The sequence below is a fragment of the Platichthys flesus genome, chromosome 2 (genome assembly GCF_949316205.1).
Source record: "Platichthys flesus chromosome 2, fPlaFle2.1, whole genome shotgun sequence".
Classification (NCBI taxonomy): domain Eukaryota; kingdom Metazoa; phylum Chordata; class Actinopteri; order Pleuronectiformes; family Pleuronectidae; genus Platichthys; species Platichthys flesus.
The window spans coordinates 25,801,764-25,822,418 of NC_084946.1; the positions used below are offsets into that span (position 1 = coordinate 25,801,764).

General features: G+C 42.1%; 2 protein-coding genes across 6 annotated transcripts in view; one reads left to right on the forward strand and one right to left on the reverse strand.

The window, feature by feature from the left end:
* Window positions 1–163: 163 nt before the first annotated feature.
* nol8 (nucleolar protein 8) lies at window positions 164–9,435 on the reverse strand. 4 transcript variants are annotated; one of them, XM_062407916.1, is made up of 18 exons: window positions 9,375–9,435; window positions 8,267–8,414; window positions 7,957–8,019; window positions 7,717–7,795; window positions 7,249–7,405; window positions 6,526–6,824; window positions 6,065–6,366; window positions 4,326–5,740; window positions 3,906–4,109; window positions 3,583–3,696; window positions 3,161–3,260; window positions 2,884–3,016; window positions 2,631–2,711; window positions 1,913–2,259; window positions 1,682–1,823; window positions 1,477–1,541; window positions 1,207–1,289; window positions 164–1,036 (listed from the first exon to the last, which is right to left on the reverse strand). In XM_062407916.1, the coding sequence occupies exons 2-18, from the start codon at window positions 8,385–8,387 to the stop codon at window positions 977–979; spliced, it is 3,765 nt and encodes a 1,254-aa protein (XP_062263900.1). In that variant the 5' UTR covers window positions 8,388–8,414; window positions 9,375–9,435; the 3' UTR covers window positions 164–976. The 4 variants fall into 4 exon arrangements, with proteins under 4 accessions (XP_062263900.1, XP_062263891.1, XP_062263882.1 ...); XM_062407907.1 differs by having other exon boundaries at window positions 1,682–1,826; XM_062407898.1 differs by having other exon boundaries at window positions 3,583–3,699.
* A 422-nt stretch (window positions 9,436–9,857) lies between these two features.
* The window catches only part of cenpp (centromere protein P), a 70,573-nt gene continuing 59,775 nt past the window's right edge, over window positions 9,858–20,655 (forward strand). The window contains exons 1-6 of one of the 2 annotated variants that reach the window (XM_062408343.1): window positions 9,858–10,020; window positions 10,792–10,949; window positions 11,285–11,439; window positions 11,705–11,793; window positions 13,629–13,717; window positions 18,162–18,258. In XM_062408343.1, the coding sequence (XP_062264327.1) occupies window positions 10,792–10,949; window positions 11,285–11,439; window positions 11,705–11,793; window positions 13,629–13,717; window positions 18,162–18,258 (588 nt within the window). In that variant the 5' untranslated portion in view covers window positions 9,858–10,020. The remainder of the gene's footprint in view (window positions 10,021–10,791; window positions 10,950–11,284; window positions 11,440–11,704; window positions 11,794–13,628; window positions 13,718–18,161; window positions 18,259–20,655) is intronic. The other variant, XM_062408351.1, reaches the window with a different exon arrangement.

Here is a 20,655-nt window from a genome sequence, read left to right on the forward strand (position 1 = left end):
TAATTTTGCTTGCAAACAATCAAGGTGAAAATATAAAGTGGTAATAAGTGATCAGAGACATCAAAAGTAAATGTGTGGACTCTACTGTTTATTATGCTGTATAATTCACTACAGAGGGAAACTACCATTGATGCAGTAAAACAAGACTTTCTATAAACAAAGAATCTGTCATTTGTATTTATTTATACAGAAATTACTTTACAACATTTCCCCAACAGCTTGGTGAGGACACAGACCAGAGCTGTGGTGATTCGTCAATTAATGGACAAACTGCTGCCTCCAAAATGAACAAAGTTGAACCAACACCTCATTGAAACTTAACATTATAATCTTAATGATTTATTGTATTTGGACTCATTGCAGTGGATCTAATTAAGAGGACACAGAGTGTATTCTCACAAACACAAAGCTTTATTTCCAAATATACAAAATATCTTTTCACTTTATTTTAAACCACAAAGTGACACTGAATCATCTCATCAGAACTACTGTCATGATGCACAAACCTAAATGAGTCACCGTCCAATCACAACAATCTAATGACATCCTTCAGTCTCAGGCCCAGAGAAACGAGTCGTGAGATGTTTGGAGGATCAAACTGAGAAGGAATAGATTATAGGCCAAGAAATTACCTCCACCCTGAATCCGGAGACAAGAGTTAAAGATAAAATGATGCAGAAATTATGTCCGACCTTTGATATTCATTTTATTATCAAATTCCATCTCTATTCGTTAGATCCTCTGTATCTGCTGCTGACTGATTACAAAATATCTCTGAGGATTTACTAGAATAGAAAAATACATTTTCTATTCTGATGATCTCGATGTTTTGCTTCAAGTCTGCGTCTTCAGCTGCTGTCTGTTTTCTCTCCTGTTAACTGTTACGATGACAACAAATCAAACGAGAGGAAATAAATCTGCTAACTGTAACGTCCAGACCAGAGTATTTTAAACTGAAACGGACTTCCCATCATCCTCAGCTCTTCAGGGAGACCTTCAGCTTTCTGCGAGCGTCCTTGTGTTTCTTTCGATACTCCTGCAGGAATAACAACATAGAAATCACCAATTTAGGTTGTTATGAAGTCGAGTCTACAATAATTTGGGCTTCTGTTAATAAAAAAGTATTTTTTGTGGAAGTACTGCTTCAATGTTTAAGTTATATTATTATCAAATATGTGAGGTTTCCTGATTTAAACGGATGTGTACCTGTCTCAGTGTGGTCCTCCGCTCGTCCCACTGCTCCTTCTGCTCCTCCAGCTGAGAGGGACGACAGAACAACCTCGGGCCCTCTGATGGAGGTGGAGAGGAGGGGTGAGACATCAACATAACATTTCAGGAAGTCATACTGTTCTCAGACAAACAATTTAAATATACACGATAATTTAACCTGCTTCCAGAACACTGTATGATCAAATCTCTCCGCATAATGTATGAAGTGCCAAGGTCCCTGATGGAGCTTGAAGGATAATACCTCACCTGCCAATCTGCTGTCCTCAGGGTAGAAGAAGAAGAGGAGCCCGGTCTTTGCAGGAGTCTCTGCTCTGTTAACAGCAACACAAACACATTCAGACGAGGCTCGATTCAAACAGACATGAATTATAGAGTCGATCTGCTGCTCTGTAATAGAGTACGGAACTTGTGTGCAGGGAATTTGACAGGATTTGTTCTCAATTATTCTCACTCTGTGGTTTGAGTTGTAGAAATGATCTGCTCCTCGACCATCTCCTGATCCTCCTCCTCCTCCTCTGAGCTGCTGTCTTGGAAACGTGGGTCTTGTTGCCAGGACACCTTTGGACCCTGGATAATCTCCACCTTGTACTCCGCTGCTTAGAGAGCGACAGATAACAAAGATTTCGTAAAACAAATATTTACTCCAAGACAGTCTGAGGTAAATATTTGAGATTCAACTTACCCGTTTCTTTACTCTCTTTTTCGGCATCGTCTTCAAAGAAAGAGAATTTAAATCCAGACTCCTGTTTGTCTGCCTCAGCAGAGACGACAGACGGCAACGGAGTCGGCTCCTCTTCTTCTTCTTCTTCTTCCCCTCTTTTTTCCTCTACCTCTTCTTGGTCCCAGGTTGTCTTCTCTTCTTCTTCTTCTCCTTCTTCTTGTTGTTCTTCCATTACTTCTTCTTCGGCGATGTCATCCTTTGTTGAACCAAATACGGCCTTCAGGTCTCCAGACACGTCGTAATAAATGTCTTTGGAAACCTCCGGAAGCTTCTGAGCCTCTTCCCTCTTCTTCCTCCTGGCCGACTTGCTGTGGAGACAGCAGATTAAAAGACAGTCTTACTCCACATGATGCAGTTGAGTGTACATTCTAATTGAATGAGTACTTGGTGGTTGTCTATATGAGGAAATTCATTTAAACTGCAGCAACATTGAGATATAACTCTTTTCACATTGATATGTGGAGTGCCACAAGGCTCAATCCTGGGTCCCATCCTGTTCTCTAAAGTAGCTTGCAAAGAATTCTAACACCTTTACTTTTTCATCATATGGATTAAATTGACTTAATGGAAAGTCAGTACTGCATGTACTACCACAAATATATCAAATTTTTTTTTCTGACAAAGCATTGGTGCTACGACCAATTCAATACATCTTAATTCACAATCTCCATGAACGTACCTCTCTTTGTTTTCCTCTGGTTTGGTCTCGAACGCAGCATGTTCCTCTCTGCTGGGGTCGTAGTGCAGCGCTGACACGTCTCTGCAAACACACATTTTCATTTATTCATTCATCTATTGAACCTGATGAAACACAAAGTTCCAGTTCAGAAGTGGTGGTGGGACCAGTGTGTGTGTGTGTGTGTGTGTGTGTGTGTGTGTGTGTGTGTGTGTGTGTGTGTGTGTGTGTGTGTGTGTGTGTGTGTGTGTCAGACCTGAAGGTCTTGGCTTTGCCGGCAGTCTTGCTGCTGCAGGTTTGTTGGCTGCTGCCAAGGACGCTCTGCATGATGAACAGGTTCTTCTTCCTCTCCTCATCCAGAGCCTCATCATCCTCTGTCGTCTTCATCTCTGAATCATAAAACGTCACTTTATTTATGTTAATAAATAGTATAATAGATGCTGACAGGTTTCATATTTATGGAAAGAGTTATAAACAATAAAAAAGATAACACTTTACTGGACTCAAATGTTTCTATAATTTGCAACACGTACCCTCCCCTGACTCTTCGTCTTTGCCCTCGTCTTCATCCAGGAAGCGAGAATCCATTCGGAATCGCTCGTCTGCTCCGAAGTGGGACTGTAGCTTCATCAGCTGGACACACAAACAAACAACAAACCAACATCACAATCATGTTCGTCACATTATCTTATAATAATGTTTGATTGTTTACAGTCTGGATCAGATATTTATTTTTCTCCAGAGGATTAAATCTCTATATTGGGATCTTTGGTGATTTTCTATTTATTTACACCACTTTTTTTTCAGTTCCTCTCAATACCTGAGCCCTGTCTGTTCTCCTGAGGATATGATGTTTCTGGACTATGAACACTTAGATATTAAATTATAAAAGAACAAGAAGAGAGCCTGTGAAAGGGAACAAACAGCGCAGCCTCATGTGAACTTCTCTTCTCACCTTCTGACCGGCTCGACCTTCAAACTCAGGTCTGATGTCAAATCTGCTTCCATCCTGCTCTTCATCACCACCCTCTTCATCATCGTCACTGCCACCAAACAGCTGAGGGCCTGACTGCTTCAGACGCACATAAATACACATGCAGGCACACACAGGGACACACACATACAAACATGGAACATGAGAAACTATGAGGTTGCCCTAATTTTCAGGCTATTTCAGACTCAATGTTTGTATTAGGTGATAAATGATGAATAAATAAATGAATGAAATAAATTCGCAGGTAGATTTGAACTACTCCTCATCTGAGCTGGTTCCCTCACCTTCTCTTTTGTTTGTTTTCTCTCATTGGCTGATGCCTCATCATCCGTGGTCTCGTCCCCTGATTCTGATTGGCTGTCCTTGAGCAGGGTCTTCTTTTTTGACATTGTGACATCAGAGGTTTTCTGCTGCACATCTTCATCATCATCATCCTCATCATCAGAGCCAAAGACAATATGTTTCCCTGCTCCTGGTTTTGGAGTATCCTGATGGAGAATAAGGTAATGTGAAAATAAATTAAATTGATTGTTTACAGGTCTTCCACATTTATGTAAAGCTTGATTTCCTCAGCCCCAAATAACAGATGACTTAAAGACGTATAAGCAGTGCACTCACAGATTAGACTGTCAACAAGAACAAACAACATTTAGAATGTCTACTATTCTACTAATCTCTAATTATTATAATAACATCACACTCACCACGTTGGAGAGAGCTCCCTGTATGAGCTTCTTGTGTTCTTCGGCCTCCTTCATTCTCTGCTGGACGGCAGCGAGTCTCCTCATGTTGGCCTTCCTCTGCTGCTCCTCTTCCTCCTTGGCTCCTAACTTCACCCTGGAGGGAACCTGCACCTTCTCTTCCTCCTCTTCGCTGGAGGAGGAGCAGGAGGAGGAGGACTCGCTGTGAGGAACAGGGGGAGTTGCTAATTTCCCAACATCTTTGGCAGGGGCAATCTCTTCCTCGTCTTCCTCACCGGAGGAGCTGGAGGATGAAGGTAAAGTCTTTGCTGTAGCTTTGGCTGACGGAACAGCCCGACTGACCTTCCTCCTCTGATCCTCTTCTTCCTCATCATCGTCGCTGCTGGAGGAGGGACTTGTCTCTGGTTTCTCAGTATTAACAGCAGATTTATTTGGAACTTTAGTAGCAGCCTTGTTCTTCACCACCTTCACCACCTTCACAACCTCTACTTTCTCCTCCTCCTCCTCCTCTTCCTCTTCCTCCTCCTCACTGCTCTCTGTCTTCTTTGTTTCTTTGTGTTTACCTTTGCTCAAACTTTTACTGGTTTGGCTTTCAGCTGCTTTCTGGTCCACCTGAGGAGCTTCTGAGTGTAGCTTGTGTTTTTTGACCACACTTCCTGTTCTCTCCTCCTGCTGCTCCTCTCTCTGTCTCTTCTGGCAGTCGTTTGTTTCTAATCCCTTGTACAATGTTTTTGTTCCCTGGAAGGCGGGCAGCATCCCTTTCCTCTTTTTCTTGTCATCATCGCTGCAGTAGCCCCGCATGAGGGAGGCGAGGATCTCTTCTGGCATGGTGCCTTTCTTGGGTTGTTTTGTGACGCCAGATATGAGGTTAGCTTCTTTTTCGGAGCTGCCGCTAGGGATACTGGGAGATGTAGTCTCAGAGGTCTGCTCGGCTTCTTCAGCTAGCCTCTGTAGATCAGCCATGGTGATCTCCAGACGGGTGACGTTAGAAAACATGGCTTCATAATCTTCATCATCATCATCATCATCATCCTCATCATCATCATCCTCATCATCATCATCATCAGACTCTGAGGAAGAGGACTTCACAACAGGGAGAACTGCCAACTTCTTACGCTGGTTGCTGGTTTTTTTCTTAGAAGGGGCAGAAGTTATGTGATCTTCGGCATCTGCTGAATCCTTCTCCTCCTCCTCCTCCTCCTCCTCTACTTCTGCTGCTACAGCTTTACTTTTCTTCTTCAACTTTTTCTTCCTATCCGTGTGTTTCCCTGAGCTGTTTTCTGCAGCGGGCTGTGTCTGTTTCTCCTGCGATGGAGCTGGAGGAGTAAGAAGAGGAGGAGCAGGAGGTTTCCTGGATGCAAGGAGTTCATCTGTGTCAGCAGAATCATAGTCATCCTCGTCTTTCTCATCTGGCCTACCTGGAAGCAGAGAGAAAAACATTTCACATTTCAAAGAACAATTAAACAAGATTGGTTTGATCACTTGATATTTGCACAGTTCCTTCTTATTTAATTAACGACCATTTTTGTGGCCTTGCTTGCCAGCATACAAACTACAGTTTGGAGGTCAGAGTCAGAAATCTAGACACCTGAACTCTTCTGGCCAGCCCCCCCCCCCCACCTCCTGGTTAAATCCCTGGAAAATATCTTAGAAACCAGAGAACAAGCAAACTCCACACAGACAGATGACGAGGAGGCAGATTCTTAATCTCAAAATAAGTGAAAGCCCAGATGAAAACTCACAGGAACGTCCAGACTTCACAAGGTAGTCTAATCCAACCACTTCCAGTTTATCATCCTCCACTTCCTGCCCCAGTGCACCACGGGAGGTTTTCTGATTGGCCACCATTATGCGGATTTCGTCGTCCGAATCCAGATCGTAGCCGTTGAAAGGAACCAACTTCCTCGGAGCCGGTCTTTGGTTGGTTGGGAGTTGAAATCCGTTGCTGAAAGGTTCAGGTTCAGGTTTAGGCTTGGAGACCGGGACAGGGACAGTGACAGGGACAGGGACAGGGACAGGGACGGAATGAACAGTCGGCTCCAATCTGAGAGGAAACAACAGGAAGGAGAGATTTAATGCGAGCAGAGTGACACATCATTAAGAATGAATCAGGTGACACATAAAACTCTTAAAACATTTCAAACTAAATACCAAACCAGTGGAATTTCAAGGACAGACTCTGAGTAGCAGAAAACATTGTTACCTGGTTGCGCTCACTGCATCACTGGAGCTGGTCACGCTTTTCCGACTCTTTTTGGGTTTTGGTGGCACATATGGAGGGAACTCGCCCCGCCTCTTTTTGCTGATTTCATCGTCCCCTCCCTGCACCTCCCAGGTCAGCTGGGTGACGGGGGTGTGCTGGTCCTCCTCGCCTCGGTCCAGCTTGCGGATGTTGTGGCTGTATTTGGACGGGTCGTAGTTCAGGGTTCGAGCTTTGCTGCCTTTCCGACACCTGAGCTGCAGGATGGGGAGGACTCGTCCAAACTTACTGACCACCCAGTCCTGAAAGCAGAGCAGCCAGAGGACAGTCAACACCAGGGGACTGTTGAAATCCTTTCACCATGCAGTGGCCTGATATAAGGTTTAATACAGCCCCACGACCGACAGGAAGCAAGAAGGAGAACTAACCTAGTTGTTGTGTATTCATGGATTTATATATTTGTGTTCGTTTTCAGTTCAGGTGGTCAAACTATGAGATAAAAGTTATATGGCATTCATTCTCTGTATGCATTTGTTTTCTTAAAGGATTTAACCTGAGCCACACCATACATCAGTGACATCGATGTATAGGATACAACTGACAAAATGAGTTATAAAAGATGTAATTATATATATTCTTTCTCAGCCACACTATAGATGTCCTGTCTTATAGTCTCTCTCTCTCCCCGGGGTCCTGATAGAAACAGGAAGCTGTTGATGACCTGACCTCGTGTCCCGGAACTTCGGTCCCTGGCACTGCAGCGCTCATGTGGAAGTTGTCCACGCCGGCTTTGCTCAGGGAGTCGATCAGCTTCTTCCTCTTGTCTTCAGCTGCAGGCGGCTGGAGGCGCTGCTCCTCCGCCTCCTGTCGCTCCTGAGCTAGTCTGAAACACAAAAAGCTCAAAATGTCAACCACTCTGGCTTCACCTTCTCTAATTTAACTGATTATCTCTGTTGGATTTCGCTATAAACTGAATAACCTTTGGACAAATCAAAACATTTGAAGATTTCAGGTTGGAGGCTGAGGAGCTATACTCACATAAAAAAAATATATAGACTGACAAACCTCTGACTCTTTACAGTTAAATATGTAGATTGATCAATAATTAATAATCAGCAGATTAGATTATTTCATCTTCCTCTCGGCTCAGAGTCAAGTCCAAAGACTTTCATGGTGAGATGAACCTGGCTTTACCTTTGCAACACACTCTCCTTGGCATTTTCAATCTGCAGAGTTCCTCCTTTCCATTTGGATTTGTTCAGCACCGTCATACCTGAGGAGGAGGGAAGTATAGACATGTACTCTTCTGGCATGGTGCCTTACATATACATATACGAGAATAATGCATGATTCAATTTTGTTTCAAGACACTGATACTCAGGAGAAAATGAGAAACAAGGGAAACTGATCTCTGAAGTTCTGTTATTCACTCACATCTCTTCAGGTCAGCTTCTGAAATGTTGATGTTGATGTAGCTGAAGGTTTTGTAAGGAACTCCTGCAGGAGAACAACATCAGTCGGGACACATGCAGCAGTTGGATTATAATCAAACAATAAACAGAGTTTTGATTGGAACAGTGAGTTTTGATGCCTAAGATTTAAAATTCAAATGCTATCCAACAAACAAATCTCCTGTTCTACCGACCATAATAACTGGGATGAATTGTGTAGTTATCTGAACTGAGTTTAGGATCTTATAATTTATTAAATAGCGGTTAATGTCAGTGTCCAGTGCATTTCTCACCGTCATCGTCTCTCCTGGTCCGGAGCTCAACATCCTGCACTTCTCCAAACTTCCCAAATCGATCCTTCAGATCCTTCTGAGTGATTGTGTGGCTCAAGCCACCGATGTACAGCCGCTGCATTGCTCCGTGTCCACACCGACGCTGTCACTGCACAACAGTAAACACCAGCATCAGCCACCTACCATGACTCCATCCCTTTATCAAGCAATGGATGGGAGCAGGGTTTGATGAACCAGAAGGCTTTGAACCTTTGCAGTGACAGTTAGGTTTGATCAATCAGTGATAAGTTGGTCCTGCTGCACCTGTATTAATCCTCATCATGTACCCATATAATCAAAATTGATAACTATAAATCTGACCCCTTGCTTGATTCAAGTGGTATCCCCCAGGGCTCTCCATTTGGCCTAATCCAGTTCAGTATATGCATGAATGATCCGCCTTCTGTTTTGGGAAAATGTCGTTTCCTTATGTATTCCAGCAATACTTTTATTTCTGCCCGTTATAAACCCACAGACAAGTTTCCATGTATTCTAACCTAAATCATGTTGAGGGTCACATCCTGGCTAAACCATTGTTATTCACAGGCGAATGCATCTTAAACGTGGTGTATATATTTTCTCCAAAAGAAACAGCATAGAAATACTTAGGGACACACAAACTCCAACCTCGATTTTAAAACAGCAGACACACATAGACACGGTTTCTAATAAACTCAGTCCTAGGCCATGTAGAGATGTTTTGTGTCTTAATCATTTAAGTCTAGTGATTAACTATTCCAGGGATCACGTTAAAAGAAAACTCTCAAATCCTTTTTAGTTGTTTCCGATATTTATCTCGATAAAGGTAAAGTGACACAATACAGATGAGCTCCTGCAGCCTCCACAAGACCCATGAAGCTGAATGAGGCAGATCCCACCCAGCATGTTTCACCAGGGAGACTTCACACCACCACCACCACCACCACCACACTCCCAGTGCCACCACACCGCCACCCTCCCTGATCCACCACACCTGGAACTGCACGTGCTTACAGCGGAGCGGACTGTGTCGTCACCAACAAATATCAACAAAAATTATCGACAGACATAAAAAGAATCAAATGTTTACCTCACATGTGTCCAGCTGGTGTCACTGTCAACTCTGTCCGGGGCGGTCCCGTCGACTTTCCCTTCCGTGCTTGTCCCCGCAGCCCCTGAAACGTTCTGCTTTGGTGCAATTAGAACCAGAGTGAAATTAAATAAAACATCATGTATTTAAAAATAAAGAAATAAATTCTATATAAGCTAATGTTGAGATAATATGTTATTAACTGTTCACCGCTAATTAATATCAACAAGAAACAAATCACTTCCTGATGGCTCATCAAGCTGGAACCACAGAGGGGACCCTCATCATTTCCATGTCTGACATACATCTGATTATTGTCTATTCATATCAATAAACTAATATACGTACGTTTATAACAAATACATATGACAACATGCAGTAGTTGCATCTACAATGAGGTGCACAGTTAATCACCGATCTTCCTTCGAATGATATGTTTCCCCCTCCGGTTCATGACAAGTGGTATCGTCCACAGGGCGCGAGGCTCCAAACTGTTTTGGTTCTTCAGTAAACACAGAAACTTTCCTTCTGCTTCAAACTGAGTCTTTATCTGATTTAACGGAATAACTCGTGTTTAAATAAGTGGACCGAGAAGTTTGGAGTGACTTTAATTCAAGGACGTGGACGTGACAGCGGAGACGGACCGGTGAGCTTCATTTAAACTGACCTTAGATCAGTCATCACAAAGATGAGACTGTCATTCACACGAGTGGGACTCAGCTTTCACTGATTTACGTTGTTATTTAACCTTTTAGAGAGTTAGAGTCATGACCCACGTTTGATTTTTACACAGATTAACACAACTAGGTTAATATATCGATGCATAATGAGCCCTTGTTATTTAACTATTAATGATAATGTGTTTCTGTGGATATGGATATGTCCTAATGGAACTAGAAGCTGTTTTAACTACAGACACAGCTCAAAGAGCAACCAATGAAAATGACTCCTAACTTTAGTTTGCTGCTAATTGGTCCCATACTCACGTTATATTTCTATTTGGCATTAATATTCCACCACGTGTCTTTGGGTTTTCATCTGTACAGATCCCTTCCTGGTGAATAATCATAACATATGTCTCATATGGTTTTCACAACAAATATCTTTTAAATTCTTGAATTGTCACCTCCCTTTTTTACCCTAATGAAAAATCCAATAGGAAATAGATGCGTGTGCTTTCATTTTCCAAAGTTTACCTGCGCTAGACAAGATGTGAATACTTTCACTAAAGTCAGTTGTATTTTCAGTGTAAGTCACATATTCGATTGTGTTACTTAAAAATATGTGCTAATGACTTTAAGAACCAATTAGAAAGACTTTAAACCAATCACACATAGCATCCTTCCCCTTCCTGCACATATTGTAGCATAGATAGTAGCATTTGTGTAGTGTAATCATTGTTTACTGTACCTCCTAGATGGAGGAGAACATGTGTGAGGAGAACATGGAGGAGGTGGAAGTGCTGGAGGCTCAGATTGATCAGCTCCGGGCTGAAGTGGCAGAACTGCAGCACCGACAGAAGCAGAACCTCAAGGACATGACGTTCAACTTCAGAGGGCAAATGCAGGATGCACTGTAAGTTTCAATCTCTTTTATTTTCCACCGGTAGCAACTTCACGTACACAATTGGCCAGTAAAAGTCGCACATTTTAGATATAAGCACATTGTCAAGTGAATTTAGGTTGTGTCCAAATTCTGTCTTGGTCAATGAATTAAAAGGTTGCTGAGCCAGGCACATGGTTCAAAGGGATGTGCTCAGTCTCTTAATTAATCATGTGAGTACTTTGGGTGTAACAGGCAGTGAACTAATTAGAATGTTGCCTCATATTTCATTTAGAAGCAAGTAAGTTGCTGCCCACAGACCTCTGGGGGGGAAAGGTCAAATCAAATCCTTTCATTCATCTCCACAGGTCGTATGTGTGCGGACAGAAACAGGTGGGATCGAAGGAGGAGGTGGAGTCCAGGCTGAAGGAGGAGGTGGAGGAGCTGGAGGAGGACCTCAGGCGGCAGACCCAGATGAACGGCATCAATCTGAACAGCTGCACCACCAAGACGCTGCAGAGCAGTAAGAGAGGATCTTTATGAATCCACAGCTTTCACTGTTAACTGACACTTCAAATTAAAATGATCAACCAGTGAAGAGAAGAACCAGGAGATTAAACCATTAAAATAATGAAGTTATTATACAAATGATCAGTATATGATTGTTGTCATCATGGGAAACCTCAATTATTGCTTGTTTATTTGGCATGTGTCACTTTTCATTGGGTTCCTCGTGATGGAATAAAAATGGTGTGATGTGTGTGATGTGTGTGTGTGTGTCTGTGTAGGTAGCAGGAAGTTGGTCCAGCAGCTCTCTGTATCAGGTCACTGCTCTGAACTGGTCTTCCAGGTTGAGTTCCAGCTGTCTGACTTCACGGTGAGTATTTTTTTAACTCTGCCAACGAGCCTTTTATTTTCAAGCCCTGTTTGTTTGTTTGTTTGTTTGTTTGTTTGTTTGTAAACTAGATCATGCGAAGCCAACTCAATGGATCAGCCCCAAACTTGGTGAAGGGATATGATAAGAGTCCGGGAAGAACCCATTAGACTTTTCACTTTCTTTAACAGTGTGAAATAGTGCCTGTGCAACATTTCCCCAGTTCTCCCAGTGAATAATTCATTGATCTTCCTCATTAAGGGAACTGGTATCCATAAGTGTGTGAAACTTGGTGCAGCTTGATTGAATTTTAGGTTTAAGGACGATTTGGCGTTTGCAGAGGTTTTAGCTCTACTGAGTGACATTCAAGGCTTATGTCCAAACAATGATCAATGGTGCAGTTTCTTTTCTTTAACACTGTGGAAAATGCTTCTGGTAACACGTGACACACTGAGGGACACCCTTCAGTGGACAGTACTTCAGTGCTGATGCTGTATTCAGCCAGCAGAGGGTGACACAAGTTCACTGATGAGGCATCACTTGCACTGGTAAGAATTTTTCGGTCTCGCAGAAACATTCAGTTCATGTCTCAGTCAGAGAGAAGAGGAAATGTCAAGTATCAGTCGTGTATCATATCAGTGATATCAGGTGAAGTCATGTTGGTGCCGCCATCAACAAAAAGTCCTCAGGTTAAGATCATCTCTTCAAAATAAAGGTAGACCTTTAGGGGCTTTTTATATGTTGCGATCACTCTCGATTAAAGAGAATCCCAATCAGAGTAATTTATTAATTATGCTCCACAAATGTTTTTGCATACAATTTTGAGGAGGGAAAGGGGCCCAAAGAAGAATCCATTAAGTTGGAAACAAATGTCAAAATTAAGATTTAAATCAGGAACTATTTGACGATAGAATATGAAGAAGTTATATTACAGTTTTTTGTATTGCTTTGGACTCTTTCTTTCTGTACAGGTTCAGTTTTCAGCCTTCTGGTGAGATAGAAGCACATTGTGAACAAGATCAGATTTGACCCTTGAATTGTGCCAGTGCTGCACATGTGTAGTCGACACTAATTGTAGTTTTATTGCAGGGAACATCAGTATTATTCTCGTCTGTGGACCTCCTTTGTGTAGGTCCAGGGCTCTTCTGGTTTTCATTGTCTGTCGACTCTTTACCACAACAGCTGGTTTCATTGAATCCCTCTCCTGCGTCTGGCTCATGACGTGCCATTAAAATCTGAGTTTTTCTTCTGAAGTTTCAACTTGTTTGGATCAAGACATTCATTATTTGGTGCTGCACTTTAGAAACAGAGTCATTTTGTAAACACACACCCTCTCCTCTCAACCTTTTATTATAGTCTGATTAATAGTTGTTTTTTTGTGTTGCAACAATGTTGGCTAGTACAGTTGCCAGTAACAGTGTTGTAACCCACTCAAAACAATCACATTTATGATTTGTGTCTCCTCAAATACGGAATCGCTTTCGTCTTGACATGGAGGTGGATGTTTGAAGGAACATGTGCTTGTTCCCTTTCCTCTTAAGAAGATGTGCAAAAGGATTTCGACCTCATGTCTGTGTGATACAAATGAAGCTGGTGTTTGGATATGGTTACTTAAAGATACACCCAGCAGCACAACTAGGATACAAACAAATGAACAAACAACTTCATGTCTTTGTTGACTTTTAAAGAAAGAAGGTTCCGATCCGCTGGTGTCCACAAGTTTGAGAAGACTGGACAAGGGTTGAATATCAATGATATCCTCGTCAGCACACTTTCTACAGCAACTTTTCTTCTTGTACCTGAGGAAGAATGATGATGATGATGTGTTTGCTCTGCAGCAGGGTCAGAGATCTGAGAGGACGATCAGTGATCTGAACGTGGTGATGGACGCCAGTGACCTGAGCAGCCTCGGCAGCTTCCTGTCTGGGTAAGAATGAACGCCTGATGAGAACCTCATCTGATCCTTAACCCTCCTGCGTGTAAGAGGAATTCAACTTTTCTTCAACAGCAAACCTTTTCCCAGTGATGAACCTTAATGTGATGTAATCCGAGTTTTAAATATTGTCAAGATAAAAAAAAATACCGGTTTCTAATCAACATTATTCAATCAAATAACCCTGAAGTGTGAGGGATTCACAAAATAATCTGCATGCTGGATTTAAGGCTGAAGATAAAGCTTATGTGCTCCATCTTTATATACAGTCTAAGTTCTGAACGACTACACCTGTGAACGTGGTGAAGAGCTTCTCATTTAAATATGAGATAAAGACGAACTCGGACGTTGATATTGTACAACGTGCGTTGACTTCACAATAGTTGTGTAACGACTGAAAAGACGGTGTTTGGAAGAGAAATCTCTGTGTCCAGTGATTTATTTACACTGTCCGAGTCCAGCTCTGCATGTTTGATACTGGACATCACTGCTGTCAGGGTGAAGCGTCCTGTTTAGTTTAACTCAAGAGTTTATTAAAGTAGAAAAACATGTCAGATGAGCGTCATCCAGCTGAATCCTCTCACTCACACGTCGTTTCTCTCTTCATCCCACAAACATCCAACGTCCCCTGCAGTGGACCACACAGGTGCAACTCATTACATTTGTAATGGCTGCGTTCCATTTAGGTGTGCTGGTCTACTGGCACACTCACCCGTAAACAGAGCGTTGCCATCGCTGGTATTGGTTTCACCTGTTCTTCTCCTGCTGTGACTGCTCAAAATACCTGAGCTGCATCTGCTATATTGAGATTTACTCTCCTGTAGCCTGAGGATTAATCCCGGTTACTTTCCTACCAGGTGCTTTTTACACTGTGTGGAAAAACACCTTAGTGTTACAGATGGTGTTTCAGAACAGAATCTCTGTTTCATCGTTTATTCTGAATTTCTAAAGACGGGTAAAGAAATTCTTGTTTGACATACCACAACCTGATTGTGGGAAATTATTCTCAAAAGTCGAAATTCTCTTCTGTTGAGCCTAACAGCAACTAGATTTTATTAGACCTATACTAATATTTAATTTTATCCAGGATCTGGAATGGCACTGAAATCAATCAAGCCCCGCCAAATTGCACACATTTAAATTAATCAATGAATAAATAAATAAATAATCAATCCAATGTATTAAAAGGGGAAAAAAACGTAGAAACCTCAGAGATCCACATGTGCCTGATCCCAGGACGGACAGAAGTACAGAAGTTGCTGCGTGTAACTGAGAACTTTATAAAAATAACAGTATTTACAGAATCAAAACCGTTTTTAACATGATGGAGAAGTGTGATGATGTCACATTAGAAAATGTCTGATAGAGATGAAGGGAGGAGCAATGCCAAAGGAATTGAGGAGTTCTGTTATAGTGATGGTAGAATATGTGAGCAGGTGTATTGTATATCAAGCAGTCTTGTTGTTAGCCACCATCAGGATCCACTGCCACATAGATAAATCCTCTAAACCTGACAGATCCATGAATTACTCTCTGGGGAAATGGTGAAATTTCAGTGTCCCGATCATTACAAAAAAAGCGATTTAAAAATCCTGGATCTGCTACATTGTACCAATCTGCATGAAATGATAATGGATTCTTTCTTGCATTCATTCTGTGGCTTTTGCATAATCCTGCTGACAAACAACACAGGGGTGTGAAAACATAGTCTCCTTGGCTGAGGTAATGGTACTGTACGAAGGCTGATATCTTTCTTCCAGAAAACCATGATATCCACATATTCAATCTCTGGAATTTGGTTTCTTAAAGAATAGTGACTGAGATTTGCAGATCATTTTACTCAACTGATTAGTTCTTTGAGACAGTATTTCTAAATGACCTCCTAAAATATCGACGACAGTTCTGTGTTTAAATATAACTGTCAACTGACACAGATGTGGATAAATATGTGATAATATCAAACAATTTATTAACACATACTATTTTTACCAAGTGGGAGGATGAGGTAGCATGTGGAGGGGATTTAGATGTTGGAAGCTTTAACATCATATGATTTAAAGTGTCTAAAAATATTCACAAGTGCTGTTTAAAATTTGCATTGACACTGAATGAATAGGAATTGTTTAAATGTTCCCACCATGCTCCTGCTGCAGCCGTGACTCTTCGGTGACCTCCAGTGTAACGTTCACAGACACCAGGCGCATCAGCGTGTTTCCTCACTTCTATAAGATCCAAGTGATGCCCTCGCTCTGTTTAAGAATATAGATTGAACTGTGTTGTGTTGATATGTGTTCAGTTTATGCGCCCAGGTGTATTTTCTCCTCTTATAAACACAGTGTGGCAGAAAGCCTCTGTTCTCTCGGTGGATCAGCGCCACAGACCTGAAGTCTGGTTTGCTCTATATCGGAGGCCAAACCACATCTGGATCTTATGGTCCAGTCTGCAGAGTCTGGCAAGAGAGCGATGGAAAACTCCTGGAGATAATGATTCTGACACACTGCTGCCTTCTCTCTACGTTTGTGTGTGTGTGTGTGTGTGAGAGAGAGAGAAAGGGAATAAGTGTTTAACAGTCCAAATCAGGATCTGAACTGTTTAAAATAAACACGGACTGCAGGACGTATTTATTTATTCTTTTGTTTGGACACATCTGTCCTCGTCCTAACTCGCACAGGCAGTGTAGTGAAAGCACTGTGTCACTTCAGCCTCAGTCAATCAGTGTCACAGAGGATGCATCCAGCCCCAGTGTGACGGGTGGCACCCGGGTAAAGCATGCAGGAGGAAGGACCCAACTTAAAGATACAGCTGCAGTAATCACGTGTTCTTATTTACCACACATTTACACAGCCGTCGGCTTTTATCACCAAAAAGCTCTCGGTCAGTACTGTTGTCTTTCAAGGTCGCTCACTGACAAATCTGGACATTTTCCCGATGTATTCTCTCATGGCCTCACTTGGACATTCTCCAGGCATTTGACAAAAAACTCAACTGACCTGGACATTTGTGTTCTAACTACAACCGCTCTGTAAAATTTAATTTTAAGTTGCTTTCGTTAATGGTTGTCTCCCTCTTGTGAAGTAACCTGGTGAAAACTTGCTTTGTCACCAACAATAAGGATTGAGGATATCTCCCCAAGTTCACTCTGCTGGAGGCGTGAGTCCTGCAGCGGCCACAAGTTCGGGTTTGACTCTGCTCATTTCACGCATGAACTGTCCTCAATAAATACAAAAGGCCCATAAATATATTTTTAAAAGGTATTGAGGATTTAATCTGTCTGTACCAGAGCCAGTAAAATAAGATCTGAAGTACTGCCATTAAAATGGCAGGTGTGGATGAGTTATACCCTGCAGCAGGTTGCTGTCAGTCGATCTCCAGAAATAAAATCCCTCAAAGCAACGTGTGTCGTTGATCTTCATTGCAGAAGGTTCCTTCTTTGGGTTTAATACCACAGTCTACATACATCACTAGAATCAGGACACTGGTAAAGTTGTTGCATTTACCACTGGTATAGTTTAACTGGTTCAACTGGCTTTCTCACAGTTGTGATCATTCAGAACCAGTTGGACTGAATGGGTTTAATCCAGCAACATCAAACCAGGCACCAGCCTCCATATCTGTCCTCTTGGTCGTGCTTCGTTATTTGAGGGTGCTGCCATGTTTCCATCAGCTCTGTGTGGAATAACAGTTTCCTGGAAAATTCACCCGACTACCGTCTCGCCCTGGGCCCCCATGGAAAACTCTGGAAAGACACTGACAGAATGTCCCTGGTTCACTCAGAGGGAATCGGACCAAAACATGTTTTCTTTCTTTGCTGTTATCAATGTACAGAATACAGTACAATATAAGGAGGCACTATTTATAAACTCTGCTTTAACAATCGTTGAGCAGGTAGTTAAGGAATTTATTATTTATTTACTGCTGTTCATCCACATTGTTGAAATAATGAGACAAATGTTTAGTTTGCACTGACTGCAGATTGACAGGTGCTGTTATTGTGGAGCATGCTAACACATTTAACAATTTATTACCTATAGATACGTGGCTGGAATTTGACTTTATATACACTCAACATCAGCAGATCAATAACTCTAAAATATAGTTGTACATAAGTAGAGCTTTGTAAATTGAGGCTACAAACTGGTAAAGACTGTAAATTGAGGGTATCAGTGTTTCACTGTTAGTGGATTATAATATTACCTTCTGGGATTTGGACCTTCACTGATTAATGAAGAATGGACTTGATGTTCAGCTTTGAGGAGACGGAACTAACCAATTTGTTTAAAATCTTTTCATTGGGGCGGTTGAAAGTGAAGGGAGAGGGACATGTCTCTGTCTGGAAGTGAAAGTGGATGTTGCAGTTACTCTGTGTGGAAGTGTGCTGTATTCATTCCGCTACCTGAGGAACTTAAAAACAGTTTACACTTGTACTGTGTCATTTCAGAGTGGAGGAGAGCAGCGATCTGCTGTTACTCTTCAGGACTCTCAGGACTTTCTCAGACAGATGTGATGACCGCCGCCGAACCTTCTGCCACTTCCAGGTAAGTTCAAAATTCACTTTAAACTGGCGTCTTCACCTTCACACACCTGCTCTCTATCGGCTCTCCATGCTCCTGAATCATTTGTGTATTGTTGTCACAAGCCACTGGCTATTAATACAACCGACTCTGGATTTGGCTGTGTTGAGTGTTGTATGCCGTTGTATGCAGGTTGGAATTCATTATTAACCTTTGCTTGAGTCTTGCTGAGTTTCACCCTCGTCCATCAGAGGAGGAGCCTTGTTGTTTTGTCCAACGAGAGGTCAGAGGGTCAAACCTGGAGGTCTGGGTTTCTCTCTTTGTGGTCCACGATGACCTGGCATCAGGTTTTACATTTTAACTTTTCCTGAGATGACCCCACACCACTCACAGTTTCACCCACACTGCTCGAACACTCTTGTAGAACTTTAACTGTAAACTGCTCCATGCATTGGAAATAAAATACATCTATCAAAAGATCAGAGTCTGATCATTTCAGTAATTGTTGTAGGTTCAATCAGAATATACAAATGAAGCCTTAACAACATCATGTCTGTGTCCCTTCATAAAGCCTTCTCCTCTATCGGTGCAGGTAACATTAAAATGGTTAATTTCATGGAACTCTTCTCAGAAGTTCTGGGAAATTGATCGTTAGTTTGGAAAAATGTATTTATGCCAATTTATGGGTAAATAAGGAGAGAAATACAGAAGCTTTTTGGCTGGGTGATGGATGAATGGTTGTATGCATCAATATGACATACTCAAGATACTATAGCTTCTTTAGACTGATAGACCGGATACTCTTCATCCTCTAGAGTAAGTCCTATCGATGAGTAGAGAAGTTCAGATCCATGCAGTGGGTGTGAACCGGTGTGGACGTAGTAAATGTCAGCCTGGGACTGTAATGAAGAGGAAGCACTAACATGTCATAGTAAATCACGCTGCAGAGGCAATATGGAATCTATTCTGGTGTTTACTCTGAGAATGTGAAGTTCTGCCAGGTTGGCTGGACTCGAGGAGGATTAACCCACATTTTCCATAACGGCCCTGTGTGCTCAAAACTCTAATTTTGCTTTACTTGCATTTCCTTGAGTGTTATTGAGGAAAAATATATCATTCCCTTTGTAACTGTTCAGCTGTAATGGAGGTTGTGCCTTTGACGCTGATTTCCGGGCTTTAATGACACACAGACTTTAAAATGCAGTTGGAGGAATAAACAAATACAAAAATACAAAACTAAGCATTCACAAATCCAATCCAGGCCAGGAATCATAACATCTCTGTTGGTGGTAGACCACGACTTAAACCAGCCAGTCGGTTGGCTACGTACTCGCCTTAAACGACAGACGTTTAGGAATATGTGGCCAATCACCGATTAGCATTCCTCCACTGAACGGTGCTATCTTTAAATATTTACACACAGACACACAAACATGCAGCTTCCTTCCAGAGTCCAAACACATGCATGTTAGATTAATTGAGCTGATTCAGACATGAGCACCAGGAGATTGTCTGGGTCATACGTGTTCACCACAGGACAGTGTCTCCAGCATTCAGACGAGGGGTGGCACCTGGGTAGAGTGTGCAGGCGGCAGGACATGATGTTTAAATTCTGCTGCCAAGTTACCTGTTTTTTGTTTATAGCACATTGACTCTGGCATCGACCCGTATCGCCGAAAGCTCTTGAATCTTGGCCTCTCCTTCAAGTTGACATCTTTGTCGATGTCCTCTACGTGTATGGCTCCTCTTTTCCTCCTCAGACATTTGTAATCTTTCTGTTTTGGGTCCAGTGTGTTAGTTAGAAATGTCATCAACATGCTCGCTGGGAATTTTCCACATATTATTCTCCTTTATTCTCACCGGGGCTCACTCAGACACTTTCCAGACGCTTTACCTGGGGGCTGCAGGACAAGTTCAGAATTCCGTGCATGTCTGAAAGCAGCTTTGGAGAATGAGCACGAACGTTTGTTTGTCTCTATAAGTCTGGCCTGGAAAACACGGGCGACTGGTCCAGGGTTTACTCCTCCGCTCATGCATGTCAGCTGGGATCAGCTCTAGCTCTCCGCAGCTCTCTATGGATAACAGGTGTAGATAATAAATGGATTATGTCTTTGTTTATTGAATTTCTCCCATTTCCCCCAAAATATTGAAAAACATGTATCCTTGAGTGTTAAAGAGACTCCAACACATTTTAATTAAAAAAAAGTTTAACTTTATTAAAATATCTTAAAAACCAAGCCATGTCACATACACGTATTCCTGTATACCACTATATTATTCACATCAGTGATAACTTCTTGTTATTACTGGAAGGGAAGTGCTAGGGACACAAGCCAGACAGTTTTCAAAAAAGACATTAAAAAAGATTAATTTTCACATTACTATAGATCATAGCTACGTTGCTCCCCAGGTCACTTCAAC